The sequence below is a fragment of the Ranitomeya variabilis genome, chromosome 6 (genome assembly GCF_051348905.1).
Source record: "Ranitomeya variabilis isolate aRanVar5 chromosome 6, aRanVar5.hap1, whole genome shotgun sequence".
Lineage (NCBI taxonomy): Eukaryota > Metazoa > Chordata > Amphibia > Anura > Dendrobatidae > Ranitomeya > Ranitomeya variabilis.
In genome coordinates, this window is record NC_135237.1 from 391,399,831 (window position 1) to 391,422,189 (window position 22,359).

The 22,359-nt window shown below is 40.2% G+C and overlaps 1 protein-coding gene across 2 annotated transcripts in view; it reads right to left on the minus strand.

The window, feature by feature from the left end:
- DOK6 (docking protein 6) overlaps positions 1–22,359 on the minus strand; it is a 1,023,171-nt gene that overhangs the window by 702,822 nt on the left and 297,990 nt on the right. For both annotated transcript variants that reach the window (XM_077270110.1, XM_077270112.1), the window contains exon 2: positions 16,852–16,959. In XM_077270110.1, the coding sequence (XP_077126225.1) occupies positions 16,852–16,959 (108 nt within the window). The remainder of the gene's footprint in view (positions 1–16,851; positions 16,960–22,359) is intronic.

Consider the following 22,359-nt stretch of genomic DNA (forward strand, 5'->3'; position numbering starts at 1 on the left):
GCAGGGACCCTCATGTACCTTCTATCTCCTTAACGCTGTTCACCTGTGTCACTTACGGCACCCTGATGTTTTATTGATGTTTTACCATTGGATGCACTGTAAGGGTACCGTCTCACTATACGATTTACCAACGATCACGACCTGCGATACGACCTGGCCGTGATCATTGGTAAGTCGTTGTGTGGTCGCTGGGGAGCTGTCACACAGACCGCTCTCCAGCGACCAACGATGCCGAGGTTCGCTGGTAACCAGGGTAAACATCGGGTTACTAAGCGCAGGGCCGTGCTTAGTAACCCGATGTTTACCGTGGTTACCAGCGTAAAAGTAAAAAAAAACAAACAGTACATACTCACCATCTGATGTCCGTCAGGTCCCTTGCTGTCCGCTTCCTGCTGTGACTGAGTGCCGCCGTACAGTGAGAGCAGAGTGCAGCGGTGACGTCACCGCTGTGATCTGCTCTCACTTTCCGGCCGGCAGACAGTCAGAGCGGGAAGCGGACGGCAAGGGACCTGACGGACATCAGATGGTGAGTATGTACTGTTTGTTTTTTTTTACTTTTACGCTGGTAACCACGGTAAACATCGGGTTACTAAGCACGGCCCTGCGCTTAGTAACCCGATGTTTACCCTGGTTACAAGCGAACGCATCGCTGGATCGCTGTCACACACAACGATCCAGCAATGACAGCGGGAGATCCAGCGACGAAAGAAAGTTTCAAACGATCTGCTACGGCGTACGATTCTCAGCAGGGTCCCTGATCGCTGCTGCGTGTCAGACACTGCGAGATCGTAACTATATTGCTAGAACGTCACGAATCGTGCCGTCGTAGCGATGAAAATGCCACTGTGTGACGGTACCCTAATGTGAATGTATTTGTCATGTGTTGCGCATAGGCTTAGGGTACCGTCACACAGTGGCATTTTCATCGCTACGACGGCACGATTCGTGACGTTCTAGCGATATAGTTACGATCTCGCAGTGTCTGACACGCAGCAGCGATCAGGGACCCTGCTGAGAATCGTACGTTGTAGCAGATCGTTTGAAACTTTCTTTCGTCGCTGGATCTCCCGCTGTCATCGCTGGATCGTTGTGTGTGACAGCGATCCAGCGATGCGTTCGCTTGTAACCAGGGTAAACATCGGGTTACTAAGCGCAGGGCCACGCTTAGTAACCCGATGTTTACCGTGGTTACCAGCGTAAAAGTAAAAAAAACCAAACAGTACATACTCACCATCTGATGTCCGTCAGGTCCCTTGCCGTCCGCTTCCCGCTCTGACTGTCTGCCGGCCGGAAAGTGAGAGCAGATCACAGCGGTGACGTCACCGCTGCACTCTGCTCTCACTGTACGGCGGCACTCAGTCACAGCAGGAAGCGGACGGCAAGGGACCTGACGGACATCAGATGGTGAGTATGTACTGTTTGTTTTTTTTTACTTTTACGCTGGTAACCACGGTAAACATCGGGTTACTAAGCGCGGCCCTGCACTTAGTAACCCGATGTTTACCCTGGTTACCAGCGAACCTCGGCATCGTTGGTCGCTGGAGAGCGGTCTGTGTGACAGCTCCCCAGCGACCACACAACGACTTACCAACGATCACGGCCAGGTCATATCGCGGGTCGTGATCGTTGGTAAATCGTATAGTGAGACGGTACCCTTAGGAAAATATGAGGAAGTAGTGCAGGACTGTAAGGGGATTAGAATAGAGGGGGCAGATTAAAGATAGAGATAGAGAATAGGAAAGATAAGAATGTTAGGTTAGGCACAGGCAGCAAGGGGTTATTCAGTGGGGAGGAGTTAGAACAGAGCAGCACAGAGCAAGGGGGGTATAGGACAGATACTTCCTGGTTCTCTCAGATGGCCGGGCACCCTGCCTAAGGGCAGAATGTGTGAGTAGAGAGAGGGAGAACAAATGACTAAAGCCGTGGGAATAAGTCTGCAGATTACCCCAAGCTGGAGAACAGTGTAAATGGGCACCAGCTCAACAGAATCATCCCCAGGAAAGATTCAGGGTCTAAGACCTGGGCAGGAGCAGCTGAGATGGCATTCCTGACACCTTTCCCTAATGGAACCGGAAAAGGGGCTGACAGGGAGCTGGTGACATGGAAAGTAGAGATGGGACATGGATTGTCCAAAGAGGCTGCCCGGATGACAGATAAAATGAAGGCACAGATGGGACACGGATTGCCCAGTGATTGCCGGGCAGTGGTAGCTGCTGGAAGGAACAGGATGTCCCCGGATGACAGGGAAAGAGCAGGATGTGAGACTCTGTGAGAATTGTGCCGCCAAAATCCTGTGTGCTCATGTTATTAGCAAAGTTGAACTGTTGGAAAAGGCACTGTTGGAAAAGAACTGTGACTCTGTGGTATTTCCTGGGATCTGGAAGTCAGAAGCTGGAGTGACCAAGATAGCCAATAATATAGCAGTACCAGGAATGTATTTATCTTTTCATGTACAAGGTGCGGGGTGCTCACTGACTGTTGCTTTGTGAACGCGCCCACGACTACCACCCCGTGCCGCCTTTCTACATGCACTTCTCCCTCCACAGTTATTGTTTCTCCAATGAAAGAAGGTAGGAACACTGTCTAAAAATGCAGCACAATATGGTTATATGGGGTACCATTTCCAAAATAGAATACTGAAACAGGCAAAATTTAAAAGTGTTTTCATTTTCTTATTCACTTTTTTGGGGGGTGTTGGGGGAAGATGTTTTTACCTCCTACTCTTAGCAAAACATTCTTGTCCTTAAATAAAAAGGTTGCTTTGTAGGTATACACACAGAAAGTAATTTGGAGGATCAGTCAGCAGTATTGTTGTGGCACCTACTATTGTAAAATGCGTCTAACAAATTAAAGCTGCACTCTGAAAACCTATAATATGTAAACATTGAATATATGAAACTGAAACTGCATTGCTGCTATAGAAAACATGTAAAAAAATGAAGCTACTTAACACACAAATTGGTCTATTTGTGAGAGCCCAACAGCCAGCAACAAGGTGTATCTCTAAACCTAGCAATTTGTTAGTTATATAGAGTGACGCTCTTGGCTTACAGCTGTTTGAAAGTGTCTTTCTCTGATTGAAAGTGCCTGTCAGATTTTTTATATTTGTTAAAGACATCTAGTCAATCATTTGCAAAACCTTAACTATTGTTTAGATTTTTTTCATTTTTTTAAATATTAAATATTTTTCGCTTTCAACCAAGCTGAAATGTAATTGAAGGAAAACAAAAATGCTAGGCTGCGAAGTTGCTATACAAAGTTTCATGACTAGTGTTGAGCATTCCGATACCGCAAGTATCGGGTATCGGCCGATATTTGCGGTATCGGAATTCCGATACCGAGTTCCGATATTTTTGTGATATCGGAAATCGGAATCCAAAGTTCCCAGTGTATGGTACCCAGGGTCTGGAGGAGAGGAGACTCTCCTTCAGGCCCTGGGATCCATATTCATGTAAAAAATAAAGAATTCAAATAAAAAATATGGATATACTCACCCCTCCGGCGGCCCCTGGACCTTACCGATGTAACCGGGAGCCTCCGTTCCTAAGAATGAGGAGTTTAGGACCTGCGATGACGTCACGACTTGTGATTGGTCGCATGAGCGGTCACGCGACCAATCACAAGCCGCGACGTCATCGAAGGTCCTAAACTCCTCATTCTTAGGAACGGAGGCAGACGCTTGCAGCGGTGACAGCCAGGGTCCGCCGGAGGGGTGAGTATATCCATATTTTTTATTTTAATTCTTTATTTTTTTTCATGAATATGGATCCCAGGGCCTGAAGGAGAGTTTCCTCTCCTTCAGACCCTGGGAACCATCCAGGATAGCTTCCGATACTTGTGTCCCATTGACTTGTATTGGTATCGGGTATCGGTATCGGCGATATCCGATATTTTTCAGATATCGGCCGATACTATCCGATACCGATACTTTCAAGTATCGGAAGGTATCGCTCAACACTATTTATGACTGAAAATTAATATACGGCAACATTGGGAAGTATGTTCATGAGCGTACGATATCTGGAGTAGACAATTGGAACAAAAATGTAAAAAATGAAACCTTTTAAATTAATTGTGAAAGAAAAACACAGTCGTGTGCTTTTACCTACGTAGAATCATATCCAAAAAGCAAAGACCTGCAATTGACTGCTATATACATTTGTACTCATCAAATATTAGATTATTACTGCAATTAAGGGCTGAAAATAAAATGTTTACCAATGCACACATTTTGACAGGTAAACAATTTGTGTTTAATTTTCAAAATTATGGCGATTTCTGTTTTAAAATTAAAAAAATGGCTCACATATCTCAAAAATTCTCAATTCAGAATTTGGTTTAGCTACACAATTAGCAATGAGGGGTTTAATACAGAACCTTCTTGCTTATACTGTATGGAAAGAAAAACAAAATGCAGCTATTAAGGTGCCGTTGCAGCAGTAGACCACAGATCAATCATTTCACACACACACTGAATGACTATACAGCTACAGAAGTTCCCTATGTATCACTTGAATCTTTAACTAGAAATTCACAGATTAAGATTATCACATCCATGTTCAATGTGGAACATCATCACTGTAGTAGTACACAACAATCACATTTATCCTGTTTTTACTCCTTTACTGCATTCTCTAAGATTCTATGAATACACAGCACAGGAACAAAATCACGTTCCTTGATCGGCCCCTATGATATCATCCTCTGATTGGTTGAGCTATAACATATAAACTGATTGCTGAAAAGCAGGGCATTGTGGGAAAGTATTTTTTTTGCCTATCCTCATGAATCAATTCGTAGTGTTTGAATTCACGTGAAACAAAAAATTTCAAGAAATTTAAATCAACCTCAATCCTCTGTGGATTGATCCACTTATCTTGACTTCTAAAGACGAGATATTTCTTTATTAGGTCCTGATGAAAAAAAAAACTATGGAATTCAAATATGTATTATTTAGTTCTTTTCATGCTTGTAACTATGCTATGGTATAGGTCGAATGACACTTTTTTATATTTTAAAAGATATAATCCTGGTCAAGGAGTGTTCTTTTTTTTTGATCAAGCTGGAAACGTGTGTCAAATGAATATGATTTATATCTATATTATGAAGCACCCACATGGGAAATGAATTCTTACAGTGACTCTAGGGTCACATATATTTTAAAATCTGATGAACATTTTAGTAACAATTTGTTCTTATTGATCCCACAAGACTAAACCAAGAAAAGATAAGTATGAATTATTCTTGAGATGTTAGGTTAAACTAAATATTTTAGCAGTAAAAATACTGATTAATATTGAAAAAAATACACTTATTAAAGCAATATGCAGTAAGGACATTTAACTGATGCTATAAAATGAAAATAGTTTGATTTGTCTTAGATTTTTTCTGTGCTTTAATAAATGTTCCAAATGTATGTCATGTAAGGCTTATAAATTTACTTGCGCTATTCCCTTATTTAGATAATGATCACTATCAAGTTATGTAAAACTTGTACTAAAAAATTTATTTAATCTCTACTGTTGTGTGGCAAAAAATAAAAGAAAGTATTCAAAACAAAAATATATCAGGCTGGCTTCACATAAAGTTTTTTCGTATGATCAGTGGCCTCGTCAGTAGTGTTGAGTATTCCGATACCGCAAGTATCGGGTATCGGCCGATACTTGCGGGTATCGGAATTCCGATACCAAGATCCGATACTTTTGTGGTATCGGGTATCGGTATCGAAACAACATTAATGTAATAATGTGTAAAAGAGAGAATTAAAATAAAAAATATTGCTATACTCACCTCTCCGACGCAGCCTGGACCTCACCGAGGGAACCGGCAGCGTTCTTTGCTTAAAATTCGCGCGTTTACTTCCTTACGTGAAGTCCCGGCTTGTGATTGGTCGCGTGCCGCCCATGTGGCCGCGACGCGACCAATCACAGCAAGCCGTGACGTAATTTCAGGTCCTTCAGGATTTTAAAATTACGTTCTGGCTTGTGATTGGTCACGTCGCGGTCACATTTTAAAATGCGCGCGTGTCCAGCCTCCCGTGACATCACGGCTTGTGATTGGTCGCGTCGCCCATGTGACCGCGACGCGACCAATCATAAGCCAGAACGTAATTTTAAAATCCTGAAGGACCTGAAATTACGTCACGGCTTGCTGTGATTGGTCGCGTTGCGGCCACATGGGCGACGCGACCAATCACAAGCCGGGACATCACGGGAGGCAGGACATGCGCGCATTTTAAAATGCGCGCGTGTCCAGCCTCCCGTGACGTCACGGCTTGTGATTGGTCGCGTCGCCCATGTGACCGCGACGCGACCAATCATAAGCCAGAACGTAATTTTAAAATCCTGAAGGACCTGAAATTACGTCACGGCTTGCTGTGATTGGTCGCGTCGTGGCCACATGGGCGGCACGCGACCAATCACAAGCCGGGACTTCACGTAAGGAAGTAAACGCGCGAATTTTAAGCAAAGAACGCTCCCGGTTCCCTCGGTAAGGTGCAGGCTGCGTCGGAGAGGTGAGTATAGCAATATTTTTTATTTTAATTCTTTCTTTTACACATTAATATGGATCCCAGGGCCTGAAGGAGAGTTTCCTCTCCTTCAGACCCTGGGAACCATCAGGGATACCGTCCGATACTTGAGTCCCATTGACTTGTATTGGTATCGGGTATCGGTATCGGATTAGATCCGATACTTTGCCGGTATCGGCCAATACTTTCCGATACCGATACTTTCAAGTATCGGACGGTATCGCTCAACACTACTCGTCAGGGTTTCTGTGCTCTGTTGTGCATAATTTTAGCCATTTACACCTATTGGTGCCATCATCAACAAGGCATATACTGATGAAAAGGATGCACAAAAGAGCACACTCTGACTACATTTGCATCATTATAGTCGACAGCCCTGTTGGTGTATACGTCTGAATTCTATTTCATGGGAAATGGGTCTCAGACGAAAGCCCCGACAGTTCCACTAAGTGAAAAACGCAACGTGAACCAAATCTAGTCTGTTGATAAAATTAAATAGAATTACTAAATTTAGTAGGAAGTTCTGTAATTATGGATATGTGTAATATTTCCTTATTTTTTTCTAATAAATAGCCAATAACTAGGCCCACTACAGTTGTGCTCAAAAGTTTACATACCTCAGCAGAATTTTTGCTTTCTTGGCCTTTTTTCAGAGAATATGAATGATAAAATCAAACCTTTTTGTTCACTCATGGTTAGTTGTTGGGAGAAGCCTTTTTTTGTCAAACTACCATGTTTTCTTTTTTTAAATCATAATTGCAACCCAAAACATCCAAATTACCCTGATCAAAAGTTTAAATACCGCATTTCTTAATACCGTGTAATGCGCCCTCTAACATCAATGACAGCTTGAAGTCTTTTGTGGTCATTGTGGATGAGGTTCTTTATTTTCTCAGATGGCAAATCTGCCCACTCTCCTTGGCAAAAGCCTCCAGTGTCTGTGAATTCCTGAGCAGTCTAGCATGAACTGCGCGCTTGAGATCTCCCCAGAGTAGCTCAATGATATTGAGGTCAGGAGACTGAGATGGCCACTCCAGAACTTTCACTTTGTTCTGCTGTAACCAATGACAGGTCAACTTGGTCTTGTGTTTTGGATCATTGTCATGTTGGAACGTCCAAGTACGTCCCATGCGCAGCTTCCGGACTGATGAGTTCAAATTTGTTTCCAGCATTTGCTGATAACATGCTGCATTCATCTTCCATTCAACTTTGATCAAGTTTCCTGTGCCTTTGTAGCTCACACATCCTCACAACATCAGCGATCCACCTCCGTGCTTTACAGTAGGAATGGTATTCCTTTCATCATAGGCCTTGTTGACCTCTCTCCAAATGTAACCTTTATGGTTGTGGCCAAAAAGTTCAATTTTGGTCTCATCACTTCCAATTACCTTGTTCCAGAAGTTTTGAGGCTTGTCTCTGTGCTGTTTTGCATATTGTAGGCAAGATACTTTGTGGCATTTATGCAGTAATGGCTTTTTTCTGGTAACTCGACCATGCAGCCCAATTTTCTTCAAGTGCCCCCTTATTGTGCATCTTCAAACAGCCATACTACTAGTTTTCAGAGAGTCCAGTATTTCAGCTGATGTTTTTTGTGGGTTTTTATTTGCATCCCAAACAATTTTTTCCTGACAGTTGTGGACAAAATCTTTATTGGTCTACCTGACCATGGTTTTGTTTTTACAGAGCCCCTGATTTTTCATTTGTTAATCACCATTTGAATGCTGCTGACTGGCATTATCAATTCCTTGGATATTTTTTTTATATCCCATTCCTGTTTATTACAGTTTAACTACCTTTTCCCATAGATCCATTGACAATTATTTTGCTTTCCCCATGGAAGATGCAAGAGTCTGTATGGATCCCAGAAAGTCACTCAGCTTTTATGCACACACACTGATTACAAGCAAACAGGTCACAGGTGAGGATGTTACATTTAGTAGCCATTCAAACCCATTTGTGTTAGCTTCTGTGCATGTTATCAAGCCAAAATCACCAGGATATGTAAACTTTTGATCAGGGTCATTTCGATGTTTTGGGTTGTAATTATGATTTAAAAAGAGAAAACACAGTAGTTTGACAATAAATGGCTTCACCCAACCAATAATCATGAGTGGAGAAAAAGTTTTGGTGTTATCATTCATATTCTCTGAAAAATGCAAAGAAAGCAAAAATTCTGCTGGGGTATGTAATCTTTTGAGCACACCTGTATATGGACTCCTGCAGCATTTACACTAACGTGTGGAATTGCAGCAACACTGATATTTACTGTAAGTCAGTGTACAGTCAACTGTTTTGAAAATTTTTTACCTTTTAATTTTTGTTCCAATAAAAACATTTTAAACACTTGACATGACTGTTGTTGGTTAATTGAGAGACAGAGATACTTGTAAACAACAATGCATAAGCTGGCCATACACAATAAATGATTGTCAACTGAACAGTGCTTCCGTCGACACCCATCTAGGCCAATTTTCTAATACACAAAATTTTGGCTAAGCTCTTCTGTGTTCTCTATGAGAAAAGCTTTATGAAACACAGCTACCCACAGCACGAAATTGCACATACCAGATTAACATCAGTTGTCCAGGTCTTCCATACACATTAGACTGATGGTGGAACCCACTAATATCAGCAGGTTGGGCTGATAATCTAATGTGTATGGGGGCCTTCAGCTATCCAGTTTTGTGAGTAAAGGCCCTTTTACTAAAGCCAATGATCAGGTGGACAAAAATTCTATTTCAACAATGTAAACATGGCTACCTACTGATCAATCCCATTCGTTAAGCAAATAAAATCAGCATTTATCAGTAGCTTACAACCTGTGTGAATAGCACTGTGTTTGGCTTCAATGATAAATAGTGTTGAGCAATACCGTCCGATACTTGAAAGTATCGGTATCGGAAAGTATCGGCCGATACCGGCAAAGTATCGGATCTAATCCGATACCGATACCCGATACCGATACCCGATACCAATACAAGTCAATGGGACTCAAGTATCGGACGGTATCCCTGATGGTTTCCAGGGTCTGAAGGAGAGGAAACTCTCCTTCAGGCCCTGGGATCCATATTAATGTGTAAAAGAAAGAATTAAAATAAAAAATATTGCTATACTCACCTCTCCGACGCAGCCTGGACCTTACCGAGGGAACTGGCAGCGTTCTTTGCTTAAAATGCGCGCGTTTACTTCCTTCCGTGATGTCACGGCTTGTGATTGGTCGCGTGCCGCCCATGTGGCCGCGACGCGACCAATCACAGCAAGCCGTGACGTAATTTTCAGGTCCTGAATGCCTAATTCTAGGCATTCAGGATTTTAAAATTACATTCTGGCTTGTGATTGGTCGCGTCGCGGTCACATGGGCGACGCGACCAATCACAAGCCGTGATGTCACGGGAGGCAGGAAACGCGCGCATTTTAAAATTACGTCACGGCTTGTGATTGGTTGCGTGCCGCCCATGTGACCGCGACGCGACCAATCACAGCAAGCCGTGACATAATTTCAGGTCCTGAATGCCAAATTCCGCATTCAGGACCTGAAAATTACGTCACGGCTTGCTGTGATTGGTCGCGTCGCGGCCACATGGGCGGCATGCAACCAATCACAAGCTGTGACGTCACGGGAGGCAGGAAACGCGCGCATTTTAAGCAAAGAACGCTGCCGGTTCACTCGGTAAGGTCCAGGCTGCGTCGGAGAGGTGAGTATAGCAATATTTTTTATTGTAATTTTTTATTTTACACATTAATGTTGTTTCGATACCGATACCCGATACCACAAAAGTATCGGATCTCGGTATCGGAATTCCGATACCCGCAAGTATCGGCCGATACCCGATACTTGCGGTATCGGAATGCTCAACACTAATGATAAAACATTATGCAAACAATCACTCTAATGATTCATCTGTCACATATAGTGCTGGTGATGATTGCTCCATATAATGACAGCAAATTAGAACCAAATTGACATGTAATATTGTCAGTCAGTACTTGTTTAGATAAGAAATCTGCCCTTGTAAACAGATCTTATGAGAAAGTTGTGTGCATCAATGTGAAATGTAATATGGGTTTTGCATAGCCTGTTAACTTTTCAAGACATATAAACAGTTTTATAATGCACTTTGTAAGAGCACATTTAAACACTAATATTAAGCATTCAACCCTATAATGACAGGTCACTGGAACAAATAGCTGAATTAAAAATGCTTATTGATGTAAATCCAGAAACAGACCAATAGCAACTTTGAAAGAATATTATGAATATATGATATACCAAAAAGAATTACACAATATCCATCTGCTGGAAGGCTTATCAAGGTCTAGGATTAGGAAGGTGACCCTAAAATTAAAAATGCATTATTTTCAGAGAAATAAAGAACCTCAATCCAATATAGTAAATGTAATGAGACTTAAAAAAGGACTGAAATTATTGTCAAAAGTTCCTCTAGGAAAAAAAAATAAAGAAATTGTCAATAATTGTAAACAATAGAGTAAAAATTAATTTTTACTTCGTTTTTTTATTTTCTATTAATCATTGCCAATAAATCATCATCAAATCTACATTTGCAGTAAAGTATAGATAAAGAAAATAGTAATAATAAATCATATTTTATAATGTGATTTCTATTTATAAGAGAAAAAATTAAATGTTTGAACCTAATTTAAACAGTGGGTAATAGTAAAAAATCTGTAATAAATTTATATAAACATTTACACACAAGTTTCATGACACCTATTTATCAGAAAATATACAAAATAGGAACCAAGATAAATATTGCATAGTGACTCAAGCTGCTACAAGTTTCTAAGGCATATCACAATGAAAAAAATTAAAATTAAAGGGTTGCTCACACTATTCTTTTAACACTGGGTCCAAAATAGTTTTAAAACCATCACTCCGCAAAGCCGCCTAGATCATCCCATACCAAGCTTAACCTTCTAGCAGTTATGGGTTAGTGACTGTTCCAACCAATAACTATCAGGGCCCTATGGCAGAGCTATGAATAAACATCAGGGATCAGCACACGAGTATACCTTACCTTTATCTTTACATCTCAAAATGGATATCTAAATTTGGCAAATCATCAAATTGAATCAAAGTTAATCGTTGAGAATTGAATGTTACTTATTATGCTTTGGCATCTCTACAGACCACAGAGCATAATAAACATATTAAGTAGAAATAACAATTAATATTCTTCTCACCACTCTCTTTAGTGCTCACCTGTTCCACTGCCTCCATCATCCATTTCTTCTTGTAGCCTTAGACAGGTTCTTTGGCGTGTTTCACTCTGTACTGTGGCTTCCACGATGAGTAGGCTTCTGAAATGGCTGCACGCCAAACCCTCGTGATGTCATGACATTGCAACATGCTTTAACCAAGGCCTAGTCAATATATTGGGGGATGCACATTGTGATGTCATGACATGTGCATGAAAGAATGGCGCACAGCGATGTCAGAGGCTAACTCATGCTGGAAGCCATGGCCTATAGCAAAACAAGCTGAAGAAGAGGGAATGAGGGAAGGTGAAAAAAGGTGAAAAGAAGAGGTGCAGAGTACCTGATGACAGGCTGTGAAATGACGGGACATGTAAGAAGGGAGGTAAGTGATTTTTTATCTTTTTGCCAGCCCTCTACAGTCGCTATTTTCCTGAATTTGCACAAAGCAAATTGCAAAAAAATATACAGTAGTATTCTGGAGAATGCAAAGTTTTGTAAAATTCAAGTTGAGTTCAGTTGCACTCATATAAGTTTGCTCATCTTTATTTTTATTTTTTTTTTATAGGCTAAGTTAGGACATGACATTCATCAAGAGATGGACAACCGACAGTCATGGACAGTCATCCATTTAGTATATGGGTAATGCTACCACATACCTTTTCAACTATATATAGAAATAACTGTATACAGCAGAACACAGGACAAAACCAAACACAAAACAGACAACCCCTCAATGACAGATTAACCTCTTTCTGACCTCGGATGGGATAGTACGTCCGAGGTCAGATACCGCGCTTTGATGCAGGGCTCCGGCGGTGAGCCCGCATCAAAGCCAGGACATGTCAGCTGTTTTGAACAGCTGACATGTGCCCGCAATAGCGGCGGGTGAAATTGCGATTCACCCACCGCTATTAACTAGTTAAATACCGCTGTCAAACGCAGACAGCGGCATATAACTGGTGCTTCCGGCCGGGCGGCCGGAAATGAGCGCATTGCCGACCCCCGTCACATGTTCGGGGGTCAGCGATGCTTCTGCATTGTAACCATAGAGGTCCTTGAGACCTCTTTGGTTACTGATCACCGGCAGCTGTGAGCGCCACCCTGTGGTTTAACCCCTTCATGACCTTGGGATTTTCCCTTTTTCCATGTTCGTTTTTCGCTCCCCTCTTTCCCAGAGCCATAACTTTTTTACTTTTCCGTCAATTTGGCCATGTGAGGGCTTATTTTTTGCGGGACGAGTTGTACTTTTGAACGACATCATTGGTTTTACCATGTCGTGAACTAGAAAACGGGAAAAAAATTCCAAATGCAGTGAAATTGCAAAATAAGTGCAGTCCCACACTTGTTTTTTGTTTGGCTTTTTTGCTAGGTTCACTAAATGCTAAAACTATCCAGGTCAGTACGAGTTCATAGACACCTAACATGTCTAGGTTATTTTTTACCTAAGTGGTGGAAAAAAATTCCAAACTTTGCTAAAAAAAAAAAAAAAAAAAAAAAAAAAAATGCGCCATTTTCCGATACTCGTAGAGTCTCCATTTTTCATGATCAGGGGTCGGTTGAGGGCTTATTTTTTGCGTGCCGAGCTGGCGTTTTTAATGATAGCATTTTGGTTCAGATATGTTCTTTTGATTGCCCGTTATTGCATTTTAATGCAATGTCGCGGCAACCAAAAAAATGTAATTCTGGCGTTTCGAATTTTTTTCTCGTTACGCCGTTTAGCGATCAGATTAATGCTTTTTTTATTGATAGATCAGGTGATTCTGGCAATACAAATATGTGTAGGTTTGATTTTTTTTTAATTGATTTATTTTGATTGGGGCGAAAGGGGGGTGATTTAAATATTTATATTTTTTTATTTTTTTCACATTTTTTTTTTACTTTTTTTTAACTTTTGCCATGCTTTAATAGCAAGCAGGCACAGCATGATCAGCTCTGCTACATAGCAGCGATCTGCTGTTCGCTGCTATGTAGTAGAAAATCAGGTGTGCTGTGAGCGCCGACCACAGGGTGGCGCTCACAGCTGCCGGGGATCAGTAACCATAGACATCTCAAGGACCTCTATGATTACAATGGAGAACCATCGTCAACCTCTGATCATGTGACGGGGGTCGGCGATGCGCTCATATCCGGCCGCCCGGCCGGATGCGGTAGTTAAATGCCGCTGTCTGCGTTTGACAGCGGCATTTAACTAGTTAATAGCTATTGCGAGCACATGTCCGCTGTTCAAAACAGCTGACATGTCCCGGCTTTGATGCGGGCTCACCACGGAGCCCTGCATCAAAGCAGGGGATCTGACCTCGGACGTACTATCCCGTCCGAGGTCAGTAAGGGGTTAAATCACCCCCCTTTCGCCCCAATCAAAATAAAAAAAAAAAAAAATCAAACCTACACATATTTGGTATTGCTGCATTCAGAATCACCCGATCTATAAAAAAAAAAAGAATTAACCTGATCGCTAAATAACGTAGCAAGAAAAAAATTCGAAACGCCAGAATTACTTTTTTTGGTCGCCGCGACATTGCATTAAAATGCAATAACGGGTGATCAAAAGAACATATCTGCACTGAAATGGTATCATTAAAAACGTCAGCTCGGCATGCAAAAATAAGCCCTCAACCGACCCCAGATCATGAAAAATGAAGACGCTACGAGTATCGTAAAATGGCGCAATTATTTTTTTTTAGCAAAGTTTGGAATTTTTTTTCAAATAAAAAAGTTATGGCTGTGGGAAGAGGGGAGCGAAAAACGAACATGGAAAAATGGAAAATCCCAAGGTCATGAAGGGGTTAAAGAGAGTATACACCTCTAAAATGTGCATTCTATAATATAGAACAATTGAACACATTGTGGGCCTAATTCATCAAAATGTTTGTGCCAGAATTCTGGCACACAATGCTTTTGCCATTTGTCCCATCAAGCTCTGACAAAATGGGAAAAGCTTGGGCTGGATGAGACGAAGTGAAGCCCACCTGACTAATTAGTCAGAAGTTACGCCACATTAGTGGTGTAACTTACACCAGACATGTACTTTAGCCCCTGACTTGAGTCACATTTCCAGAGAAGCACAGGCCAGTTGTGAGATGTGCCTAATTCATTATGTTGCATGCGTCTCTCAATGAATTAGGCTCATCTTACTCCAGCACACACATCATTGAGACTGGCCTACAAATATGCAACATTTGCTCATTCAGGTTTACTAGATGTATGTATAAACTATGAATATTTTACCTAGTTCTGTACAATGCTATATTGTTGGGCTTTATAAAGCTCTTCATGGACATAAGATCTCTGCTGGCAATAGATGAGCAACTGATTGGTCACCCATTAGTCATTCACTAACCATAACACAACAGTTCAGTTCATAAATAATACATTTGTATAATATTTAACTAATAAGATATCAATAAAAATTATGCAGCACTTAGTCATCAAGATTCCAACTTTAAGTTATAAAATAAGTTGTATTTTTTGCTAAGCTATGTTAGGATAGCCATGGACATGCGATATTACCTGTAAACAGATGGACAACCAATCAGTCAGCCATGTAGCATTTGCGATACTACTACATACATTTCCAGTCAAGCAAAAACTTTACCGGAAGCGGAAAATAATAAAAAAACATAAAGCATCGTCATACAGGTTGCATAGTCTGGAGTGGTGCTTTGTCACATTACCCAATGTAAAAACCCAGTCCCACATTCTAGGTAGCACTTATACGGCGCACCGGTAGACACCTGCAAAAACTGATATAGATCACAAGTAGGGCGGAATATAACACATTTGCAGCAGAAATAAGTAAACTGATCTTACGTTTAAAAGGGTATTCCCATTTACAAAATCCTATTTAAATATTTATATTTGGTATGTGTAATAATAATAATAATAATCTTGGCAAATACATCCAATTATAAGTGTAGTATGGTTATTCTGATAAGCTATGTTGCTTACCCTACTGTATGTACAATAGGTTAGGTACAACTACTAATATAGTGCCAGTTAGTTGTTAGTGGTCGTAACCATGGATGGGTAAGTGACATAGCTTATCAGAAGAACTATAGTACATTTCTAAATGAAGGTATTTCCTAATATTACCATTACTACACCTACTACATATTGGGATAGGATCTTGGAGATGGGAATACCCCTTTAACATAATTAGATCCAAAATAAACCTATAAATTATTTTACAATCTGATTCAAGACAAACCTTGTAATTATTTCTATCATGCACAATAGCATTACCTTGTTGAATGAAAGCTACCAAACCAATGGAAAACTGATTGATGAAAGTCACAGATCCAAAGTCTTCTCTGGAGCTACACTACTGAGAAATTATCATGGCAACATGAACAGTTCAGATCAGAGTCAGTGTTATAAATGCAGGATCACTACTTGTATTTATGTGGGTAAATGTATGAAATGGCACTGGGTAGAATGAAATGAATCAATGTACGTTCTCATGGCAAGACTGTGCGTGTCAAAAATGGAACAAGGAAATGTCACGGGTGTCTCTCAGCAGTATAGGCCCGGAAAGTTCAATAAATACTTAGATATTGAACTTTGATTGAACATGTTTAATATGTATAAAAGGGCCTCTTAGAAAATTACTGTAGTAGGCTGTCTTAACAGCGACCATTCTAGTACCAAGATTAAAAACAAACCATGAAAGCAGTTGTAAATTTCATTTAAGAATTGCAGGTTTTATTATTTTTAGACAAAAATTACTACAGTACATTTGTAGAAAACTTTGTAACATAAAACATTGTGATTGAATATGTGACTTTACCTTCAACTCATAAACATGAGTAATATACGGTACCTTAGACATGTAACTATATACACTATATAGATATAAGACTAAGTCAGATTCACTATATCTCTGGAATCACGTTATTTACTGAAACCCTAATTTCACAGCCTGAAATGATGAAATTGAACAATAAATTGTAAAAAAAAATATTTAACCATATTTTAATATAAAATGATAGATGTAAATGAAATCTATTTTTGGTAAATTATAGTGGAATTTAGATCATTGGCTTCCAGCTGATTACAGAATATATTATGCATAAAAAACATGAACCTTTACTTTAATAGAAACTTACTTTATGAAATGTTCTAAAATAGGCAGCTTTTTCATCTGGAAATTTTTCTAGCCTTCTCGGTCCCTTACTTGAAGCCTTCTTAAACACTAGCCAGCAGCGCCTATAAATCTGAGAATAAAAGTATAAAATCAGTAAATTCTGTTTTGACATATAATAGTGTAAAATCAGCTTAGCAGAACATATGGCCACTTCAATAGTATAAATAAAACAGTTCTAAAATAATGTCTGCTTTAATATAACGTTATTTATAACGTTAGCACTTATTCACTGAGATATGACCTTATCATGATTACATTCATAGAGAGATAAGTAATTTGAATTGAATTCATGGTGAATTTTATGAAATTCTCAGGTCCTGGTGATTTCAAACAATTTTCTATTCAATTCCTACATTGCAGAGATTGTGTCAGACATAGAAGGCTTACATGATCTTAGATGTGACTGCATGAGCTTTCCCATAGTGCCTTCCAGCAATCACATTGTATAGTGTAGCCAATCAGGAGGCATTATCAGAGCTTATACAAATGCCAAGGTATGAAATTCAGCAGCCATTTTAGGGTTAGAATTTTGGATAATAAGTGGATGTCACAGCTCGGAAAAGAAAGCTCTAAAACAATGGAAAAATATTCTAGACAATAGCGTGTTGTATAACTGCAGCACAGAAAATAGGAGTATAGGACAGCACTGTGGCTCAGTGGTTAGAACTGCTGCTTTGCAGCACTGGGGTCTTGGTTCAAATCCCACCAAGGACAACATCTGCAAGGAGTTTGTATGTTCTCTCTGTGTTTGTGTTGGTTTCCTCAAAGTAATCCAGTTTCCTCCTACACTTCAAAGACATACTGATAGGGAAATTAGATTGTGAGTCCCAATAAGGACAGCGATGCAGATGGAATAAAGGGTATTATATAAGGCCCCTTTCACTCTATTTTTTTCCCAAATACCCATTTTAACCTATACTGCTGTGCACATGTCCTCATTTTTACATGATTGTTTGTCCATGCAAACCACAAGGCGACATGTGCTTTGTTTTCTGGAAACCCGGATGAGAAGGGCCAACACAAGTCTATGGGTCAGTTAAAAATACGTACAGCTCACGGATGGAATCCGCGTGCCATCCGTGTGTCGTCCATTTGCTGTACATGTTTAACATGGCAAAGTATAGGAGAAGCTTTGTAATTTAATTCTTTCTTTATCCATACTGGAAAAATTACGGATGGCACACTGATGACACCGATGCTGTTTTTTTCCGGGACTGGTTTTATACAGATTTGTTAAGGGGGAGTAAATAAGTAAAATAAATAAATATTAATCTTTCAATAATACATAGATACCATTTATAGATAGAGAGAAAGATAGAAGTTCTAGTAGCAGTGCCAAATGAAGTGTGATTGATTAGTAATTTGGTATAGCTGGCATCTGTCCTGATGCATTTGAATTACAATTACACATTTGTATTTTCTTCATTTTAATGCAGTAGACAGCAGAAGCAAAATAGCACAATTGTTTTTACAGAAAAATTATCTGAAATCAGTGTCAGATGGTGTACTTGATTTTTACAAGGTAATGTACTGAGATTTTGCATTTCTTGTACATTTGTTTTCATGAAGGGGGAATAATTGTTTTTTCTTTTAACGCCAAAAAGTTCCCTAATATACCGACATTTAACCGCAACTGGGTTAACTCATAAAGTGAGCATGTGTTGTAAACTTTTTTCACATACCTGTTTTAGGCTACGTTCACATTAGCGTTAAGCTAATGTGCGTCGGGTTTGCGTCGGCGACGCATGCGTCATGCACCCCTATACTTAACATGGGGGACGCATGCGTTTTTTTTGTTGCGTTGTGCGACACATGCGTCTTTTTTGCCGCAAGCGTCGGACCAAGAAAACGCAACAAGTTGCATTTTTCTTGCGTCCGATTTTCGGCAAAAACCGACGCATGCGTCGCAAAACGCAGCGTTTTTGCGTGCGTTTTGATGCGTTTTTGCGTGCGTTGTGCGTTGCGTTGCCGACGCAGCGGTGCACAACGCTAGTGTGAACGTAGCCTTACTAATACATTTTTACATCCCCCACAACAAACAAATACAGCACCCTCTTGCACGTGCTGGATTTTTGGTCATGTTACATGTACCTATCCAGCATTTACTTTTTGTTATGTTCTGGAAAGGGATTGAATTTTGTTGAAATAATGAAAAAAAAATATAGACAATTAACTGCATGCCTGATTTTGCACACCTGTTTTACTAGTGCAATTTAATATCCATATATGCCACATTTATACTGCAAGCCTGATGTCATGAATCATTATGGGATTCGTGACAGCTTTGGGTCTGCTGAAATGTAATTTGGTCCAGCAAGAGTTAATGTCAGTCTCTCTCTTTTAGGCAGGTGATCTGATGTTAGTTGGTAACCATTCCCACCTCCCTTTAAATAGTCACATGATCAATCTGCTGATTGGTTATAGAGCTTTTGCTCTAAGCAGACCAGCTTGGTGTGTGGAGCTCACCTGTGACAGTGGTATTGCTGCTGTGGGACTAACGCTGTCCTGGTGCCATTTACTCTGATGCTGTGAAGCTTAGAAGCAGAGCCTAAGCTGAGTAGTTTCCTTTTTGTCTGTCCCCTGTTTGTATTTTCCCCTGTATGTTACCATCTGCAGTGGCAAGGCTAATATCCTTACTGGCCAATGCACAAGCCAGGGTATATAGAAGTGACAGTCAGGGACTAGGCATGTGATGGCGACAGGGGGAAGGACCCACATAGGGCATTAGGGAAGCTTAGGCACAAGCACAGGTTGGTGTCAGGAGGTGTCCCATCCCACGCTCCCTTCCTCTCCTTTTTCCATCCTGTCTTATTTATATGATGTCGTCCACTGTACTTACCCATGTCCGAGTGTGACACCTGCAGCCACATTTTTCTTTAAGCACATGTATCTACACCTAACTAGCATTTCTTATCATGTCCTTTTTGGCAAGGGTTGATTAATTTGAGTTGACAACATTGTCAGCTAGCTGGCAGTAGCAAAGGCACCATCCATGCAGGAAATACTACCAAGTGAAGGCCGCAATTGGCATTTTTTTGCTATTTCTACAGGTAATTTGTCAGCAGGATTTTGCTATGTAATCTGAATATAGCAGCAGATAAATCCTGAAACACATTATTCAGGGATGTGTCACTTGTCAAAGTGTCTGCTTTTGTTTACATAATGTGAAGGATTTATCACTAAGAGACAAACATTACCAGACCACTCCTGGTGACTAAGCACCTCACTGTCTATGGACTTGTATAAGGAGAGCCTAGTGTGGGTGGGATTAGCTTTCTCAGCTCTGCATCATTCTAAATCTAAAAGATCTGATTGTGTCAGAATGGCTGCACACTGTAATCAAAGTGATACATCTTTGGATTCAGCTTTGTCTTGCCTACATCATGCTGCTATCAGATGAAGTAGCAAAAGCCAGCTCTCATATTCCCTTTAAGCATATTAGTGGGAAGAATGCCGAGTGTCTTATGGAATGTATGGCACATCACTCATTTCAGTCATTGCATAATGCAGGATGATGTCACCTCTAACACCGTCTGAGCCACTGTTCTGCACAGAACACTCAGTCCAATCACAAATAACTAAGAGGGAAAGTTTTTGGGCTTTTCTTTAAAAGTATGGAAAGTTTGTCAGTGCACTATGTTATTAAATGAGTTGTTGGCTATTGCTGGGTTGGGTCAGTTTGACATTACTAAGTCTGCATTTGAATTAAAGATATTGAAAGGCTTGGATACTAGAGGGGGTTAGAGAGATAGACACATATTTATATATTTTCAGGGTAACTGGAGTACCTGGAATTCTTGGAAAAATTATTTTCCACAAATTTTTATTTTTTTTTCAAAAATGTGTCAAACCTAGCAAAAGTATCGATCATCTCTACATTTATATAAGCTAGCATTGTTTTAAGAATAGCCCCTTTCTGCCATTAGATTTTAGCATTGTTTTCTTCATAGCTGAACTTATTTAAGAGAAGGACTTGCCTCCTGTCATCTATAATGTACTTTGGCGGTAATGAAAGGCACTCTAGAAATAATGGTGACATACATGACATAATAACGATAATATGTATTTTTCTTATACCTGGAGGTTGTTTTATGTAACAAAAAGCTTTTTTTTATTAAGCTTTGTATTTTTGTTCGTTCTAAAAAAAAATCATTTTACTCTTTATTTAACCCCTTCATGACCCAACCTATTTTGGCCTTAATGACCTTGCCGTTTTTTCCAATTCTGACCAGTGTCCCTTTATGAGGTAATAACTCAGGAACGCTTCAACGGATCCTAGCGGTTCTGAGATTGTTTTTTCGTGACATATTGGGCTTCATGATAGTGGTAAATTTAGGTCGATAATTTTTGCGTTTATTTGTGAAAAAAATGGAAATTTGGCAAAAATTTTGAAAATTTTGCAATTTTCACATTTTGAATTTTTATTCTGTTAAACCAGAGATATGTGACACAAAATAGTTAATAAATAACATTTCCCACATGTCTACTTTACATCAGCACAACTTTGGAAACAAAATTTTTTTTTGCTAGGAAGTTATAAGGGTTAAAATTTGGCCAACGATTTCTCATTTTTACAACAAAATTTACAGAACCATTTTTTTAGGGACCACCTCACATTTGAAGTCACTTTGAGGGTTCTATATGGCTGAAAATACCCAAAAGTGACACCATTCTAAAAACTGCACCCCTCAAGGTGCTCAAAACCACATTCAAGTAGTTTATTAACCCTTCAGGTGTTTCACAGCAGCAGAAGCAACATGGAAGGAAAAAATGAACATTTGACTTTTTAGTCACAAAAATGATCTTTTAGCAACATTTTTTATATTTTCCCAAGGGTAAAAGGAGAAACTGGAACCCAAAAGTTGTTGGCCAATTTGTCCTGAGTACGCTGAATCCTCATATGTGGGGGGGAACCACTGTTTGGGGGCACGGCAGGGCTCGGAAGGGAAGGAGCGCCATTTCACTTTTTGAATGAAAAATTAGCTCTAATCTTTAGCGGACACCATGTCGCATTTGGAGAGCCCCTGTGTGCCTAAACATTGGAGCTCCCCCACATGTGACCCCATTTTGGAAACTAGACCACCCAAGGAACTTATCTAGATGCATATTGAGCACTTTAAACCCCAAGGTGCTTCACAAATTGATCCATAAGAATGAAAAAGTACTTTTTTTTCACAAAAATTTTATTTTAGCCACAATATTTTCATTTTTACATGGGCATCAGGATAAAATGGATACTAACATTTGTTGGGCAATTTCTCCTGAGTACACCGATACCTCACATGTGGGGGTAAACCACTGTTTGGGTGCACGGCAAGGCTCGGAAGAGAAGGAGCGCCATTTGACTTTTTGAATGAAAAATTAGCTCCAATCTTTAGCGGACACCATGTCGCGTTTGGAGAGCCCCTGTGTGCCTAAACATTGGAGCTCCCCCACATGTGACCCCATTTTGGAAATTAGACCACCCAAG